At 31.6% G+C, this 20,728-nt stretch overlaps 1 protein-coding gene across 5 annotated transcripts in view; it reads right to left on the bottom strand.

Moving 5' to 3' along the window:
• Positions 1-20,728, bottom strand: part of dpr12 (defective proboscis extension response 12) — a 294,159-nt gene that overhangs the window by 153,716 nt on the left and 119,715 nt on the right. For 4 of the 5 annotated variants that reach the window (XM_011069767.2, XM_011069770.2, XM_087416828.1 and 1 more), the window contains one exon: positions 1,039-1,136. In XM_011069767.2, the coding sequence (XP_011068069.1) occupies positions 1,039-1,114 (76 nt within the window). In that variant the 5' untranslated portion in view covers positions 1,115-1,136. Of the gene's footprint in view, positions 1-1,038; positions 1,137-5,469; positions 5,609-20,728 lie in introns of those variants that run through there. The other variant, XM_011069768.2, reaches the window with a different exon arrangement.

Here is a 20,728-nt window from a genome sequence, read left to right as displayed (position 1 = left end):
TCGATATATAAAAGCGTAAAAAGCATTCGAAAATAAACATAAAAATTTCTTAGAAATTACTGTAATTACGCTATATTCGGTAAGGCAGTATTATTGATGTCTCCATCATGGACGATGAAAAGGCATTCTCGCGGACTTCCGCGTCAATTGAAAGTGAAAGCTTTATTCACTTCACACGATATATAAGCGGCATTCTATAATTTCACAAAATTTAAAAGGCTCCCTTTATGAACCGCAGTCGAGCTATTATAATGCCCCATCATTCAATACACAGAAAGGGCCATCTCCTAGTACTTTTCAACAATACAATGCCACTAGGAATTTATTAAGCTCCATGTTTTATCATGCCATTCACGTGATGAAATATATATCCTATCTCATTTAATTAATAACGTGTACGTGTTCATTATTGTTATTTGGTATTTTTCATCTTCCCTACATAACAAAGATATTAATGACGTTGACAATAGCAACGATAAAACGTCCTTGCAATTTTATTTTAATCAATATAATTATATATTTTATGTTCAAATCTCATTTTAACGCTTAATGATGTGGAAAATATTTTGTGACTGTTATCTTCGTACAATTTTGAATGATTAAATAAAAAATATATTGGACGCATTAAGATAAGTCATGTAATTTGCTTTCTAGCTCTTGTAAACAATGTAGGCGCAATAAATAAATAAGCAAATGTTCATATTTTTACTACAAAAAATGAAAAAAAAAAAGATCTCGCTGAAGTATTTATGAAAGCTAGATCTGAAAATGATTTTGTTGGACTATCAAAATAATTATGTAGAATTAAATGTTGGTAAATGCTGCAAAAAAATGTTAACGTTCTTGCAACCAGTTTAAGCGTCCTACAATTATTTTTGTTCCAAATAAAATTATTTTTCAAATCTAGCTAAATTTTAGCAAAACCATTCTTTCCGTGCATGAATTTCAATTATTTTATATATGTTCAAAATAAGAGGATCATCTGCGAAATATTAATTCTTATTTCAAGAAGAAAAAAGGTTCTTATTCTTTGCTCACCTTTATCGAGCGACCTGGCCAAAAGGATTGTCGGCAGAATCAAGAAGACCATGTACCACGAGAGCCGGTCCCGCATCCTCGCGAGGTTCTAAGTCCTCCTGGAAGCGAAACATCCGATTAATATTGCACTCTTCAACTAACAACTCTATATACCCATCTTTACCACACAAATACGCGTACAATGTATTTGGAATGAGGAACTTTGTTCGTACGAAGAAAACTTCGTTTATCATGCACCTAAAAGTTGGCTACCAACGTGAATAACGCAGAGAAACTCAACTGAGAAAATAAGATTTTCATGTCTCTACTGATGTGCATATGGAAACGTATAGTTCAACTTGAGAATAAATTTTGCCTGGCGTAGCAGACATCGTTGAATTTAGCGAGTTTTTGTCATAAAGCCTATTTTGTATTTTTTACAATAAAAAAGCTTTCTGCTAAAGCCATTTTTTCCATTTATAATAATATATAATTCGTAACATGAGTCAATTTCTTTTTCTATCTTTCTTTTTATTTTCTTCTTCTCTTCACTCGAAAAAGAAATGTTTAATTTTAAAATATTATATTAGGTCATTTAAAAAGTATCCGCGGTTTTTTGTTCAATTTTTGAATGAAAAAACCGCGGATACTTTTTAAATGACCCAATATTATAAATACTTTATTCTTGAGACCAGGACAAAATATTTTAATATCTTAAAATTAAACACTTCTTTTTCAGTATTTACTTCAACTTTTAAAATTATGTCTGATAATTTCAATATATTCATTTGGTATTATAAAATCGATAAATATTATTAGTTTTACAAGAGATGGGAAGTACTTTCATTAATGTATTTTTTAATGCTCATGTGAAATAAATAACATTCTTTCATTTAAAAACGCTACGAATTAATTCCAACACCTAATATATACAAAATTGAAATTTGAGGAAAAAACAATATTTGATATTGAGCGATTTACGATTTAAAGTTTGCAAGAAATAATGCAAATTATTGATTAATCCAACAATAAAAAACAGATGCGAATAAAGTGTTAAATTAAAAATACCGATGTTATATTATATTTTGTCCGAAATATGCGGACAGATTTTGCTACAACGCGTACATGGATATATTTGCCACTAACTCATTGAAAGTTGCGTTGCACAAAAAATACACGGGTTTCGCATGGTGTGTTTGTTCTGGCACGTGCAACGCAGCGGCTTGCAGTTCGGTGCAACGCATCAGATCTCTTGGACGTACGCGATATCGCACGCTTTTCAAAGTACGCTTGCAAAACAATTTCGGAGCTACGCGGGATGCCATCGGTGCCCGCTAACGCGAAGCTCGACGTCGCGTTGCGCTGCGCTGCACGAGCGATAAATTTGCGCCACTGAACGCAGCGAAAATGAGAAATGTACCACGCGTCGTGAGAAAAGTACGGAACAGAAAATTGCTGACGCTGCGCCGCTAATTTCGCGTAGTTCGTAACGGCAAAGTATGTCGTTGACATCTCGATTTTCACAGCGAACTCCTGGCAGCGACGGAGTAATTCAAAATTATTCTGATCGATAGACATCGCGCCAGTTTTCTTCAACGTGGACATTGGAACTTCAAACAAGATTGCTCGTTTCAATGTTCAAACTTTCGAACAGTGCTGATGTTCCTCATTATTTTTGAAAAAGAGCTGTGATAAGTTAATGTTCGAAAACACAAATAGATAAAAAAAATAGATAAAAAACTTTGTTCTTCACTTTATTTTTATACAAAATTCGTTTTAATACCATTTTCAAGGATATTTAATACGGAATTCTATTATTTTTCTTTGCAAAAATGTGTTTGAGAAAAACAAAGGTTTTTTTTTTGCAAAAAAGACTCAAATTTTATATAGTAAAGAAACATTAATGAGACTACTTTTAAATTTATGAATAGGAAAGAAATAAAGACACTGTTTTAAATTAAAGTAAAAAATACTAAACGTTTTATGTCTAATAATAATGTGATAATTTACAATTGAAATCATTATTTAACAACAAATTGATAATAAATGAACATTATGTATAATATTGTGATTTTTCTCTTCAATTTGATATGAATGCGTACACCTATACTATTAAATTATATAATACTTTTTGATGCAAACTTTTCATTTTCAAACGTACTTTCAAAGTTCCGAAATAGAGAAGAAGGTAAGTTTAATGTACGACAGAATGTTAACGAGTTCAGATTGCGTAAGACATCGTTCCTTCGAGAAAATTAATACCTTACATTATATTCCATAACAAACGAACGAATTAAGCTCGTTCGTTCGTTAACTCGCATAACACTCTTATTCGTTCGAGAATTGCGTAACGCACAACTACTACTCGGGCTGCACGTGCTAATTAAATACGAGAGATTTGCGGAGTCCAGGAAAACGTATTTCTTTCATACGATCGTTAACCTGACTGATTCTTCAGTTAATTGGACTGTTGAAGTCTACCAACTGTTGAAGGTACCAAGTACCATATGGTAACATGGAAAGAGAAACATACATGAGATTACCCCGACGAAACCTCACGGTTGATGTGAAGTCATGGTGAGAACCCGATGAAGTGAACGCAAAAGAATTATGTATATCGACACACATTGCTTATGCTGTTTCCTAGATGTAATCTAAACGAGTTATAATTAATGCTCAAATACGACATGAGAGGTTAGTACGGTGATAGCGTGACGAATGATAGCAGAGTACGAATAAAATATTTATATGTATATGATGTAAAATATTTATATGTATTCCATGGTTTGTATACGACACGATAAAGTACAAATTAAATTTTATACAAAAAAAATTTCATTCAAAAATAAAAATATAAATTACACAACCTTTAAACGACATTTGTATATATCTTTTTCGCACTATTTTTAATTTTAACTAAAATATATATGTTCATATTTAATATTTACTCTTGCAATTTCATGCTTTTTGTTTATAAAAATATAAATATCAGAAAAATATAAATGTCATATGTTATTTAAATCAGTTTCACAAAAAAACTTTAAATAGACTCGTCAAAATTTCAATTTTGAAGTAGGTAATCAGCAACTTCAACAGCACAATTATTATTTGTATTAAATTCAATGAATTAAATAAACTTCAAATTGCTGACTGCGTTAATGGAAAAACATTCTTTATTTTTTTCGTCCATCTATTTAGAACAGGAGCGTTATATTGTATAATGATAGAACTGATAACAGAATTGATAATAAAACTGATAACAGAATTGATAACAGAATTCTTGCAAATATACATTTATCTGATTATGCTATTTAACAATTACTGCATTTTACAAATTCTATATGTTTGACGATTTAACAATTATTTTATTCATGTTAAGAATTCACAATATTTAAATTATTTTGGCATAAATTCTAGAGAGCAAAATAAAGAAATTAATATTAAATTAGATAAGAAATGCAATGGAACAAGTCTACGTAACAAAATAAAAAAAAATTCATGACATTAACATAAATATTAATAATCTTGAAACCTATATTTATTAAATATTTATTAATTACGTCAAAAATATGTCGGTTAGCTGGGCAGATTGTACATTTAATTGAATATTATATTGTACGTTTAATTTTTAATATATTTTAATTTTTAATATACTTAATTTAACATTGGACATTATTACATAAATATTAAATCTTAACCATAAATATGAAAAATTCATGAAATGCTTGAACATGTACCTTTTTAGTCACACAGATTGTGCATTTAATAAAGCCATGAAATTCTTTACTAATTAATAGAGTATGCTGGTTTAATTATAAAAAAAAATTAGAAATGTGTGATCGTATAAAATTTTATTCTATTTTATAACATTCGCGATTTTTCGAAATTTTTAGATTTTAGAATTTGTTGTTGGTGAAAAAAACTAATGTACATTAAAATCTCGTTTTACTCAATACGCGTTTTTAATAAAAGTCGTAATTGCAATGAAATCACTATTTATCCAGATAATCGCATTGCGTGCATTACAAATGCCGGACAAGTTTCATTTAGCGAACGGAAATTTGCTTTCCGTTCTCTGGAATAAAAGTTTAAAATATTCTGCTATTTCTCTTTTTTCCGATAGATTTCGCTCGGCACGATAAACGAATAAATTGTTATTCCACACAATTAAATTCTCCGGAGAACACGAAAGCTGAATGTTGCTGTTCCGGTGAGCTATGCGGCCGAAAGTTTCGACGTTTCGAATTCCAGCTGGCTTTAACGTCTCCAGTCCTAGATTTTCGCAACCAAAATCCGATTTAATGTCGGCACGGATCGTTGACACGCTTATTTTTGGAATTATCTTTGCGCCCACTTGGGAAATTCATCCGACGTGAAGGACGATTTTACTTGCGCTTAGATCTCACTTTCAATTTAAACTCGAGCTTCAGAAAAAGTTTTATGAGAGCTAACCTGGTAGCGTCAGTAGGTAGTATTCACTGGAGGTCGCACACCGTGGAAAAGTTCGTGGGCTTTTATGCGGCGAGAGTGCCTCGCAACTGAACAAGCCAGAAATTATTGTGCACGCTTCTAAACGCTCCCGCGAGTGAAATCTTGTTTAATGGAATAATAGATCACGGTTTGGAGTATTAACGCTACGTCAATATTAGCGAACGTAACTAACGCCCATTTGTTGACGCGTGGATTCGAGCTTCAATGATAATTCGCGCGATTTGCGTCTGATTCTTGTGGTAAGTGGACATGACCGCCACGTTTAATCTTACTGATGTTTGTCGAGCAATCGTGAGCCAATTGACAAATGTGTATCGTCACGAGATACCTCTGATATCTCTATACATCTTAATCTAAAGACAATACACGAAGTATATTACTGTAAATCTGAAAGATTATGCTTACATCGGTGTAAGAGATTTACAAATAGATCCAGATTGTACGTACACAAATTTCTACGAAAATATTCAAAAAAGTAAAAGTAGTCAAAACAACAATAATATCTTCCTATAATCTTAAATAGATGAGACTAGAATAGATTATAATGCGGTTTATACTATGTATATTTCTTCCGTTTTCTAAGTATCTGAATAAATATTAAAATATTTCTGATGATCATTGGTGTGTACTGCGAGGTGCTATAGCATAGATTGCAAATAGTCGGCAGAAATGTACCCACTATAACTTTTAATTAATTAAGAGATAAGTCAAAAGTGAACTCCGAGCAAGCGTGAAACGCAAGGGAGGTATTCGTAACAGCGCAGAATTTATTGTACGAGTTAGAGAATTCTGGTCGTGCTACTTATTTATCGAGCTAGTGCTTTATATACTTTTGTTAGTTGTGGAAGCCCCGTTCCATTACAAAAGTTTTTCGGATCGCAACTTCTTCTCCCAGGACGCGATGGTAGTCATTGATGCGTTTTCGTTTGCAAAAGTAAGTTCTTTGCGAATTATCGTTCTGTAAATATCCAAAGGCGGCGACCTGTTACAGGCATTACGTATGTCGCAAAGTGTTTTCGAGCCGCCGTGCACCGTAAAGCACTCGCTATCAACACACTAATGATATTCCCTTTTTAACCAGCAAATGTTTATTCCGAAAGCCTCCTGGGTTGGCTATTGCGCTAATGGAGGCAGCAAATTCTCGTTAGACAAGATCTCTTTGATCCGTTTCCATCTTACATCAAAGATCGGACAAGTGGCACAGAGTTGATTTCCATGAGTGCTGCAGCATTAGACAGATTTCTAAAATCACATTCACGGTTTCGCTGTCACGTATACGTATTCGCGTCAATGACCGGCTTAACGTTGTTTCGAGACTCACAAATGTTGCTCTTTAATTTTATTTCGATGTATAAAAGGAAACTTGGCACGCGCCGTTTGTTCCATTTTCAACAGTTCTACAAATCAGACAGATTCGGCCATCCGCTTTTACCCTCGCAACAAACTTTTCCGCTTGGGAGTTTGCATCAATTATACGCTTTTGTTCCACTAAAGTACTTTAAAGCCTTTCACTTGCTACACAGTTCGAGTATTTTATTTGAATATTTATTCTTGTCTCTTTTTAGACTCCTTGTCTTTTTCCAGTTATATTTAAACTATACTTATATGATTAAAGTAAAATAAAGCTTTTTATTGTGCTAAAAAACAGTTTTGATAATTTCAAGATTGATAAGTTATCGTTGTAATTTTTAATAAATATAACTTTATTGGATATTTTCAGTTCAGATTAATCTATAATAAAAATACTTTTAGTGTTTTTAATAAAAATAAATTAAAATAAATATAATAACAGTTGCCGATAAAAGTTACCGATTAAGAATATTTAACATTATTAGATTGTTAAGTTAAGAAGAAATTAAAGTATAAAAAAGCACTAACAATAAGTGATAAATCATATAAATGACAGACATTAATAATATAAATCTATATTTTAAAGAGATGAAAATTTTCATTTTCGTAAGGAAACTTTCGTGTTCAATAACTCGTGTCCCGTATTTGAGGACTTTTTAATCAAGGAACTTTTCAAAGGGCTTTTAATCAGTTCTTGAGGCCGTCTGCTTTGGTGAGTAAGCTTTTCTGGCAAAAAACAAGAAAACGATTTACAACTTCCTTACCTTTTTGCTTCTAATCCAAAGAGCATTGATCGTTAATACTTATGCTTTTATTTTTTCCAATTCGAGATACTTTAATTTCTTTAAATTGTTTTAAACGTTTTGGAGAAATTACTGTAAAGCAATTAGTATATTATAATAATTTAAGAACTGTATGTATTATTATATGCAGGAAATAAAATATAGAGATACATGAATACAATATATTTTTTGTCATTATTTGTTTTTATAATTTCATAATTACTTATAAAAGTTAAACATATTTCTTCACTTTAGTATATTTTTAATTGCCGAATCTTTAATTTTAATTGAGAAATCGGAAATCAAGAATTTCATAGTAAAATACATCAATTAAGCTTAATAAATGTTAAACTATAAATGTTCACAAAATTTTCCAAAAAAAAATCTTAATGAATTACGTCCTCAAATAAGAAACTATCGTTCAAATAGTTCTAATTATATCATACTGAGATTACTCGAGCGTTAAAGATTTTTGTGCACATGAATTAAAAGTATTATCAAAATAAAAGGTCCATTTGTTAGCATTTCATTCTGCGGATAACGAAGGTATGTTTCTCGTTAAGAGAAAAACGAGCTCCAGCCGAGATTGTGAAACGTCATTATTTCGTTCTCCCTCGCGGTAGAAATGAAAAGATTTCCAAGATAATCTCGTATGCCCGAATTTTACGTAATTCTGCGTACATCGTACGCATCTGAGTTACGTATCTGAGTTAAACATCTATCGGCGCATCAATTTATGAAAACGCGTGTTTTAATAAAGCATAGACCACAGAGGAGACCCGTAAAAGATGGCAAGTCTATCTCATGTCAGTTTCAAACAAAGTTCAACAAAAAGCTAGAGGTAGAGAAGCTAAACAAGTAGCTCGCTACTTGATTCGTCCTTCTACTGGCTTCGCGCATCCGCAGCAGAGCGACGAGTTTATGCGAAACCAGCAGGGAAGCAAGTCAAATAACAAGTTATGTGTTTGCAACAAAACGTAACAAGAAAAGTATACAAGTAACTTACAACTTGACTTGTTTCTATACTGCCTTGCGTATTTGTACAGTAACGGCCGAGACGTAATGAAATATCGGAATGAGATATTAGGAGTAAGAAAATGAATGCAACGTGTTACTATAAGATAAGAAGCACAAGAAACAATTAATTCAAGAATAATCAAAGATTCTTGTATAGATACAAGATCTTTTTATGTAAACGATAACTTGGGATGTTTTTATAGCCCAATTAAAATCATAATTAACAACATATTGTATATTATTGATTGCTTTCTGATTTATAAGTATTATTTGAAAACATTATGGATTTAATCACAACTTTCTAAAGAAAAATAAGTAAAAACCAAACAAATATTATAAACATTAAACACTTTAAGAATAAACACGTTAAATAGACGGTATTTTCAAAAAATAAGAATTTAATTAATATAATGCTTTTTTATTGGAAGTTTTCGATGAAATTGCATTTTTTAAATTTCTTAAAAACCAGTTTTAAAAAAGAAAAGAAATACATTAAACAATATTTTATAATTAACATTTTTTCGTCGCTGAAGTGTGAGAACACCCTAAGTGATTATTCCTGAGAAATTTAATTGTAAAGTGAATACGATCAAAAGTAATTGAAAATTATAATATATTTTTTGCGGACTTATAATCACAATAAGAAAAAGAGATACGATAAATAATGAAATTTCATCATACAACTTACGTATATTTTTTGCTTAATTTTATCTATATATAAAGTCTCTATAACTTTAATTTAAACTTAGCCTTTAATATATTTAATGTTAAAAATTATGAAGTAAGCGAAAGGCGACGCCACTTACATCATATACAAGATAATTGATACTTCATTAAATTTTTACTACAACAACAACAAAGCAAAAATTGGTTTCCGATTTCTCAAAGAACCTAATGTCGATAAAGTGCTACATGTCGCGAAATGCTTTTTATATAGATCTTTATATAGAACTTTTTATCTTTACATAGCTCTGAACATAGAATGCTTTAAAATGATATTTTAATAACAATTTAGAAATTATACAATATAAAATTAAAATTTTATCATTTCGAATACATATTGGGTCATCTAAAAAGTATCCGCGGTATTTTGTCACTAAATATATGACCATCAACACACATCTAGTGACAAAAAACCGCGGATACTTTTTAGATGACCCAATATATACATATTGATAAAACAGAACAATTCTATGTAGGTCTAATTCAATCTGACAATTGTTGAGTAATGGACGAATCGCAGTTTTATTATTCTACAGTTTTCTATTTCCTGAAATCTTGAGATTCAGATTTGTTTTTGGTTGTGGCAAATTTATGTACCTTCATGACAGACCGCTATATTTCTGTTTTGCAAAACTTTCGCACCAGCAGAGAACATTCATCAAATTCGTCGGCATGACAATAAGACATTTTTTTTTTAGAAAAGAATAGTTTATTTCTAACTTCTACTTGTCTTACTTTCGATATGTCTATAAATACATATACAGTTATATAAACTTGATAGTAAGAGTTTCATATCACGAAGACAAAGTGTTCCTTTCTCATCTTTAAAAAGAGAAATCATATTCACTTTATTTGAAGTTTATGTCCATCGTATTTATATCTATATGTCGTATATTCTTACGTTGTTAGATTTACTAAAATAGAAAATTGTTAAAGTTTATTTTTTTTTATACATATTCGACACAATTTTCAAGTCGCTAATTTTAATCAAGTTTCATAAAATAAATCACACATAGAATAAATAATTATTTATAATATTATATACTGATATGTTCCTTTAAGAATTGTGTTTTTATAATTCTTATTATATTTTATCTTACATTTTATTACGCCGCGGTCTTAAGAGAGTAAAAGCGAAACATTGCGCGACATTCGAGAGATGAGATAGGAAGAACAGAAGTAATCTTATCCCCAACTTTAATTCCACTCAGAATTGTAGCTAATTATACTAATTTTAGAAAGGGCACATTGCATAGAAACGGTTGGAATACGACTGATATAAGAGCGAGAAAGTTGGAGCGATAGAAGGAAAAGAGTGAGAGGGAGGAAGCAAAAGCCAGACTTGCTGGAGGCAGATCGAAACATCTCTTTGACTAGCTCGCGGCTCGAAGTTAAGCTCGGAAAAGTCTCTTAATCGTGCTCATCGGGGGATTGAATAACGACGTAGAAAGTTTCTCGAACGTGAGCGAGCCAGAGGCTGCGTCTTCAGCTGTGGTGACGACACGTGAAACTGATTATTCCCAGTAAATAGACAGGCGAGTCGTTAATCAGAAAACGCAATAAATTATTCCGAAGAAAAAAATAATAATAAATATGTGAAATTTTATTTTTTATATCGCTGTAAATAACAAAATAATCTTTGAAACATTAAGGTTGTAAAAAATTAAATAAATTAAATTGGTAATTTAATAAATGTAGAGTGATAATCGGGAAACTGGTAAGATATAGCTGTTATTTTGTAATAAAAAGACAGAATAAAGTAAATTAAATATTACTCTTCAGAAGAAATTCATTGTTTTTAGCATGTAATGTTAATAAAATGCACGAGATGCATATGAATATATTTTCTATAATTTTAAATATGCTTTCGCGTGATGTACTTAAATTTACATCTTACAAAGTTATTGTTAATACGAATTTAGTAGCAATATCAATTTTAGAAGAAATTACAGATTATATAGGATCCTGTTCATAAAAAGAATTATTGACAACTGATGAGAAGAATTACTGACTTACATGTATTATAAAATAAATTCATAATATATTTCTAATCTATGAATATTTTGTTTTCTTGGATTTTCCAGGATTTTTTCGTACTTTTAGATCAACATCTATTAGTCATTTAGCTAATCTGTTTATATTTGTTCGCAAATCAATAACGCGATTGTAATTAATTGCCTTGCATATCTTTATGCATATATCATTTCATAGCTAATATAATATTATATTATTATATATAATAATGTGATTTTAACATCATTAACTAATCAGACAAGCCTACATCAAATAATTCGTTTTAATAAAACAAAATATTTGAGAGATTTTTCTTCAACAAGTCATATCTTTCTCGGAAATCAGAAGAATATTTTGTCCACGAGATATACAAAAGCGCGCGAAACAATTAAAATCATATTATTGCCGGGCGAACAAGCATAAAAAACACTGGCAGAGTGTGACTAATAGTTGTCAATCTAAAAATACGAAAGAATCTTGGGAAATCTGAGAAGGTAACGAAATATTTTTCTCGTCCCTTCCATCCCCAGGGATCGTTATTCCTCAATTTCCGCGGAATACCCTCTTCCTTTGCCTTCACTTTCTGTTCTTTTTCTATCTTTTGTATTCGATTCGAGGCGACCTCAATCTCGCAGGCGGATCAATTTTATAGTCATCGCAGGGCTGAGCTCTAAGAAATTATTCTCTATTACGATAATGAGTAGCGCGGGAGAAACATAAGAGAAGGAAAACGGAGGAGATAGAAAGAGGAACTGAAAGAAAGTTGAAACTAAAGAAAGCGTCTCTGATTCAGATCGCAGTTGAACGGATAATCGCGAAATTAAAGATCAATAGCGCGTGGAGCTTTAACGTTCTCGCCGAGGCGATTACAAATGATCGGCGATTCCCTCGAGATAACGTCAATTTCCTTTTTAGGATTCAACACCGCAGTACAACGTTTATTAAAAAGAAGAGTTTGAAGGTGAAATTAATGTCGTCGCTGAGAAAAGGTGACATAATAAAATTAAAACAAAAAAATGCACGGAGATTGCGATATACTTAACATATTTTCGTCCGCGCCAATTATCTGAGAATTCAACACTTTTGTTAAATTTACGCCACAGAATTTAATTTCTTCCTGAGAAATATGAACGGTATGCCGATATGGAGCACATTAAAAGTTAAGTAAAACTCTTCGTATTCATTTTCATGAGTTTTTTTTAACTCCCATTCATCTTGTCAATAATTCCTAATTATTGCAGTAGAGAAGTTTCGAACACGTAAATGTCAGAGAAATATCGTTTCATGGCCTTGGAAGAGCCGAAAATTTATCAGGATATTCATATCTAAGTTACTAATTTTATGAAATATTATCGTGATTTAATCACACATGAATGTATATCAGTAATAATGGTAATTTCAGTGTTTTCATTGTGCTTATTGATGTGCGATATTGATAACATCACACAAAAATATATTAATAATATCATTAGAAGAGATAATGGACGACTCGGTGAGCCGCAAATTGGGAATTGAAGTGACAAAATGGCAGAGTAAGAACGAGGAAAATCCTCTCGGAGAGAAAATCTTCCCACGTTCCTTATTCTATATCTTCCTTCCTTCCTTCCTGGCGTTGATTGCGCCCTTCCGCCGTTCCAATGAACGCCAACGCGACGCCCACCATTTATTTAATTAATTCCATGCGATATCCTCCCCTTCGCCCTTCGATAGAATGAAAAAAGTGACACCTACATCATCGCAAATACGAGGACGGAATTCGTAAGGGAAGTGAGCTTTGGTGCCCTGATTACCCTTACTCGTTAACCCTCAAATAGAAAGGAATAATTCATTGAGAATGCACAATCCGGCCAAGTATCATTTGAACAATCGACTTCTGCGCTTGGAAATGCTTTAATTAAATTCGTTATTTAATCAAAACATTTCATAAATCAGCTGAATTTAATTAACAGGCGCGAATGTACATATATACAATATATGCATATATTTGAAATAATAAAATTTTAATTTTATATCGTATAATTTTTATAACGTTAATGTTTAATAATAATTGAAATGATATGTATATCATTTTAAAGCACTTTATATGTTCAGCTATAATTTAATAAAATTTAATAATGTATTATCTGTATAAACGATGATGCAAATGTTGCCTTTCTTTCATTACTCCATAATTTTTAACATTAAATATATTAAAGACTGCGTTTTGTCGGAGTAGAGACTCTATAATGGATAAATTTAAGCATGGAATATACGTAAATTTTAGGATAAAATTTCATTATCTATTAGTATCTCTTTTTTTATTGAGATTAAATAAAAAATGTATTATAATTTTTAATTGTAATTAAAAAATGCTGTTTACATATATCTTAACGTATAAGAAAAGATTGATTTTAACTGCAAATATAATTTGATAACATTTACAATATATATAACAAAACAGGAATTTTAATAGAATTTTACAATTTGTTGCGTTTTTCTTTTATTAAGCTTATTGTGCCAATAATTAATCAATTAATAATTTAAATAATATAATAAACTAAATAAGCAAAAAAATATATTAACAGAAAACAACTGAAATGACATACACGCTGACGTCTGAAGAGAAGATTTGTTCTATTTTTGCTCAAAAGAAATTATCGGTTTGTCGAGAAAAGTACGGATTATTTACATTTTTTTCTTAGAACAGTGCATCACTTAATCCTTAAAAATTACGTAATAACATGATACCGTATTCTACATTATGCTTCTTCGAGATATGTCGAAATAGCAGATTTTGCGACAACTTCTAAGGATAAAGGGATATATTATATAACAGACAAAGCTTTAGTACGTTCTCGGAGATGTGTACTTGTACCTACATCTGTGCGATAGGGTGACATTGTCCCGGTAGAATTAACGCAACGATCAAAGGGTTAAACTAATCTTGAATCCGTTGTGTGGCAGCATTACGGCATTTTGCCGCTGGTTCTCATGGCTCAAGCTGACAGTCCCCGATAAATGCTACGCGTGCTCGTCAGGTAGCAAGTGATTTCCCGACAAAGGGATGGTTTTTCACAGAGGCCACGACCGCTCGTTACACGCCATGTGTTCAATATAATTCGCATCCGGAAACGTAGCTCACAGCTATAACGTTGACTGTATCATGCGGAAGGATGTGACGTTTTAACCGAACACTCCAGTCCCGATAATGCGTGTTTCAGCAACTGTGTAACTCGTATGCAGATAAATAATACGGACGTAGCTGATCAAATTTGGCAATTTCATTAAAACAGTTCCATTCCCGCACGCGTTCGATGCGCGTTGATACATTCGTAAAACAATATAGCAAAATCCAGGGCATGCGAGATCAATGAAGAGGCGACCAATTATCATGACGCGGATTTGCGCGAGTTTCGTGACGTGTAAGTTTCAGCTTCAACGCTTGTTTGTCTGAAAATTTAGTATCGTTAACCAACGAATACACAATTGTAAAGTGAAATTTCCAACAAAATTTATTAATCAACCTAAAATTCTTCTGAAATATACTATATATTTAATATTTATATAATATTTATATAATATTTATATTAAATTGTATTACAAATCAATAACTCGGAATTTATTCAAATATTGATTTTTATGCCTCGGTATCAACACGTACATGTAATTTGTACTATAACTTTAAGAATTTAATCAATTAATTGTTTCATTTCCTCTATTATATATTTTGTAAGTTACTATCACCGATATTCGCGCGTGCATGTGTGAACGTATGAATGGTATTACAGGTGTTTAACGTTGGCCCTGATTTACAATGTTTATCTTAGAAAATTGGGGCCGACAGTTTGGAATTTCTTGTGACACGAGCTCCATGTAATTTCGCAACACGAAAGCAACATGAATAGCTGATAAGATACTTGCATTCATTTTCTATCAAATTTCCATAAATGACCCAAATACCGTATCTTTTGGTATGTTACACGTATATACATAGGCATAATCGCCATACCAGCGCTCCAAAGAGACGAGTGCCATGCATATGGTATGCCCGCTATGTAATAATGCAGTCGATAATACGCATAAAAACGTGATTTCAAGCTCGAATAATTTGATATTTCATCGTAATATCAATGAAAATTTCTGTTAATATCGCTAATCTTTGTAAAGCTTAGCTTAATGTATTTGTGATAGAAGAGAATATTTTTCATTTAATCCCTCAGAACTGTACTTTTATTTAGTTTTATAAAAAAATTCTGGATTTGAGGATGTTATTCATGATACAGATATAATTTATATATTAAAAAAAGGGAGAACCTTATTTGTAATTTTGAGCAATTTTAATTTAGATTTATTTCCAATTTGTGTAAATTTAAATTTTTATATATAATACACAATTGGTATAGAAATCCTATCAATCATCTCGATCATATAATATATAGATGGTATTAAATATGATACTATATTAATGTACGATATGTAAAAAAGATAAAATTTTGATATAAGATTTCCTTAAGAAAAAAAATAATACGAGTAAATAAAAGCACAAACCGTTTTATTAATTTTTACATTTTACTTATTCGTTACATTTTATTCACTTGTATATTTATATTGTTGCACTTGCGGATGCGTGAAAATATAGATAATTCTGCATAAATCAATAATGTATTTTCAACACGAATACAAGTCACATGCAGCGCCCTTAACGAACTTTACTACAGTGCATTCTGTTTCTATGTAGAAATTCCAAACGTAACTTCCGCAAGTCGAACACTGGTGAATGGAATGATGATTCGTGGAATGAGTACTCCGCGCGTGATACGCACTGTTGCATTCCACTTACATCAAGAGCATCTGCAGGTTCAAGGCATTACGCTGAGAATTACAATGCTAGCTAGGGTTTATAAAGCTGCCTGACTTCTCGACATGCAAATTGTCTGGGTTCTATATTATAGGGCAAGATCCCATCTATTGCAATCATTTAAATGATAGGCCAGATTGTATAATAGAGGAATTAAGCGAATATGAAATCAGCAGGAACAGGATGTAAAAAATTTATGGAGGACATAAAAACGCACGAACGCTCTAAATAATTTAAAAATAAACTTCTCATTATATATATATATATATATATATATATATATATATATATATATATCTGTAAGTATATTACTAAAATATACTTTAAAAAAGTATATTGTATAATATAAAAAGATATTATATAATATAATCAAATATAATCATGAGTTATATAAAAAATTCAATTTTTTTTTAATCAATAAGACAAAATAAAATCTCTCGAGAATAATGGGAGTCATAAAGAATAAAATTAAATCAAAAGTTCAAAAAAATTTTAAATTTTCATGCGTGTAAAAATAATAACTTTTTCTATTCAATTTGAATTGCTATATTATTCCTACAGAAACACATACAGGCGCACTCATATGCAAAGTGGCATAATAGATTTATTCCATTACGCCAATTCTGGTTTACAAGTCTGTATCACCTGAGCGCTTTGCACATCCTCCTATTTATCTGTGTTGCATATGCACAGATGCTGAGAACACACGGCGAACGTTAAGCGGAACAATCGGATTGACGAAAATGGAAAGACCGCGTCTGTCAAAGTGATTCTGCGAAATCCTTCGACAATAAAACGCGGTGGATATGTTGCGTATGTCGCGGTCGGAAAAATCTGTCGCTTTTACTACTATCAGCTACCATTCCCACGTACCATTGTAACGTTTGGCGATTTTAGGAAATTAGATTAGATTATATGTTCTATCTATATAAATGTTAAAAAATATCAATCATAATCGAGATAGTAACTTTAAAAGCCACATGTTTCTCTTTTCGAGGGTGCATCGAGGTACCTCCGATAATTATGCACCATGAAGTGCTCTCGGAAACGCCGCGCGGCTTCCTGGCTTTCGAGTGAAAATCGCGGTCCTGGAGTGCTAATTAATAGAACAAAATTAGGTCGAACGTATCATAATGTAATGTAAAGGAGAATTCCTGCATGATGTCATGTTGTGTTATAAGTGTCCTTAATGTGATAGCATTCGAAGATAGGCACTCATTGATGCAACACTAAATTGTGTATTTTGATTTGCAAAGAGACATTGAATTAAATTAAACGATAAAATAAATAAAATATTATTCTTTGGCAGTGAAGTCTGTTTTGCGCTTCGCGTTTTTTTACACATTTTATTTGTATAAGATAAATTAAAATATATCTATAGTCTATTAAAAATATCTAATTAAAAATATATTGAAGATTCAATATATTATTGAATTGTAACAACTAATATCATTTCGTAAACTGACAATAAACATTTTACATATACGTATCTTCTTTTCTTTTTAATAACATTAATTATGATTCCGAGATAATAATAAATTACATTAAAATCTAAAAATACGCATTTTAATTTTGAAACTCAAGTACCACAAAATTCATTAAATAGTTCTGTATGTTGAACAATTCGCTCTATTAACAGGACATTATTTCATTAAGATAACAGTAAATAACCAAATTCGATTTACGAAGTGTTCTTCGCTAGGAGTAATGGAGAAACGGATATCCGGTTGTAAGGCTGAAATCATATACCGTAGATGTGTCACGGAAATGGATCAATGTCCGTGCGGATGGGTAGTAGAATCTCCTGTATGCAGCCTCCTCTTATTGGGCGAGATATCTGTGTCATCGCGATATCGACCGTTGACGCGTGAATTTTAAAGCGCAATGTGCGACTGCATCGGATAGAATTGACGATTTGCTACTGTAGAGAGGGAGGTGGGCAGAGGGAGGCTACAAAAATCGTGTGGAAATGTACGTAACGTATGACAGAAAAGAGGATGCGTTTTATCTGTACAAAGTATTTCACCCTTCTTCAAAACAATCCCACAAAATTTTAGAGTAGCGTATTGCGATATTATTCATATTTGAAGATAAAATATTTAAAAAATTATATTAATGTATTTTAATTAGTCTTTATATTCTTATTACTATTTATGTTTGTTATTCCTTTTTAGAATGTCGTTCTTGTCCATATATTGCTTCCTTTAAAGATAGAAAATTAATTGTAAAATATATTTTTATGATATGTACTTTCCATGTACATATATATCGTATATTAAAAGGGTTTAAATAATGAATGAAATGTATGTATAATAGATTAATTTAGTAGTGCAATTTAGTGATAGAATGATGGACAAAAAAGAATATGAATATGTAACGAAACCATTCATGTCAAAAAAGAAATATAAGTAAAAATAAAAAAAATCAGCAAGATTCACGATGTTCTTGTTAAAAGTTAAAAATATGAGCTTTGCGAAATTCATTGGAGAAAATTCGCATGAGACACGAGTACGATACGTTTCCGTAAACGTGCACAAGTTCGTTGGTAGAATGGCGCACGAATCTTCCTCGAGAAGCACTAACTACCGCTTCGAGAAATTTATCGTCGCCATCGTGAGGGGATAATAAACACTTAATTTGACGCGACGCGTATACACGAGCGAATTATTTATTCGTGAGAAAGACGGAAAAAAGGCGGGGCATGTTTGCCTTACCGGCAATGGTCGCGACAGCCGGTTGATAGACCGTGCACCTTATTTTCGGCGATATAAAAGGTGGGTGGATGGTGCAGGCGGCCCAGACCTCGCACATACAGAGACAGGTCCAGAGTTAGCAGAATATATATGCGAAAACTACATGCGCAAGTGTACGTACACGGATACGAACGACGAGTAATAAAAGTCAGCACACTTTTCATGCTGACTTCCTTCCTCCTCCCTTTTGCACGGTCGCTTCCTTATAATTCTCGCGCCTTCGCAGAGATTCTTCTTATCTCACTCGCGCTTCTCTATTTTTCCCTACATTTTCCTTCTCCCAGCTTCTTTTCGTTTGCGCACTTTCTTTGTACGCGCATCGCCCTGTTAGTTTCTTCATATCTTATGTTGCTCTGTCCATTCATCCCATCGTACAAAATCTAACGCGCATATAGATACATCATAGGAAATGTGCTTACTAATTAATTGCGCATAAATATTTGTACGTATTTGTGTACACACGTTACTCTGAAAATAACGTGAATAAAGACGGAAAATCAACATTGTTTTTTAGAAAATATGTTATTTTAATTTCATGAAAGATATGCAGCATGGAACTGAAATACGTATTAAACATATTTTTAAAAAATAAATCTCTTTTCTAAGTGTAAATTATTCCCTTCTATTTACGCTTTAATATCACATTGTTTTTTCATGAACACTAAAAAACAGCAGAGTTTCTCTCGAAAACGAGCAATGAAGGAGAATCGAGTTCTGAGTTTTTATAAAACTTTATTTCTTGTTCCACGGGAAAAAAAACATTTATAATACAAAGTTTATAAATTAAAAATAGCAAAAACGTTAATATTAGAATCTGTTAAGTTTGAAAAATGTAATTTGCAGAGAAATATTATTTTAATTCCATAAGACAATCAGAAAATGAAATTTAAATACTCTTTTTAAAATAAAGTTTTTTTAAGTACAAATTTTTTTCCGTTCGTTTGTGCTAAAATGTCACAGCAAAATTAAAAAATATCACAACACTTCAAAACCAGTAATTATTCATTAAAACGGAATATCGTATGAAATTTTAATTTGATATAATCAATTCTCACTTTTTAAATATACAAGCACAAAAAATATTAACGTCATAATTACCGAAGAAATTATTAATAAGCATTTTAATTTTTAACGGCGAAATCGAGACATAAAGCATTTATTTATTTATAGGCTCTTATGTCATAAAAAAATCCTTTTAAAAATAATTTTTTAAAGAATTTGTCTCTTTTTAAACATGTATGTATCACAAAAAAGTAGTTGTATGTAATCTATTATATGATGATAAACGAGTAATATCAAATCAGAAGTATATTTTTTTTAATTATCTTTCTTTAGTCTTCCATATATAAAATTTTTCTAAACAGACGCGTGTTCACGTTGTACTTATATCTATGAAATATAGTGTAAAAATAAAATAATAAGGAACATAATTGGGATTTATGTGCCAGGAGAAGAGTGAGTATCAGAAAGAACACGCTGCTTTGGCAAAATTTCCAAAATTTTCAACGAATTTTACGCCCTTCGTGTCAACCATTTTATATGTGCGACATATTATACGCTGCAACGCGGGAGGCGAGAGGAGAAAAGTGCGTATTCCATTTTATTGCACGGTGTAGCGCCTAGGGCAATAAAGTCCATTGCACCGCTATTATTTCCAAGCGGGAGAAGTGAAAACGCGTTTCTCACATCGCGTTTTCGTGATCCTTTTTACTTGAACGCGATTTGGAATTGCGACATTTCTCTAC

The sequence above is a fragment of the Acromyrmex echinatior genome, chromosome 2 (assembly GCF_024713525.1).
Source record: "Acromyrmex echinatior isolate Ae372 chromosome 2, ASM2471352v2, whole genome shotgun sequence".
In the NCBI taxonomy this organism is placed as follows: domain Eukaryota; kingdom Metazoa; phylum Arthropoda; class Insecta; order Hymenoptera; family Formicidae; genus Acromyrmex; species Acromyrmex echinatior.
The sequence above is the reverse complement of the archived record's forward strand: the minus strand, read 5'-3'. Positions and strand labels throughout refer to the sequence as shown.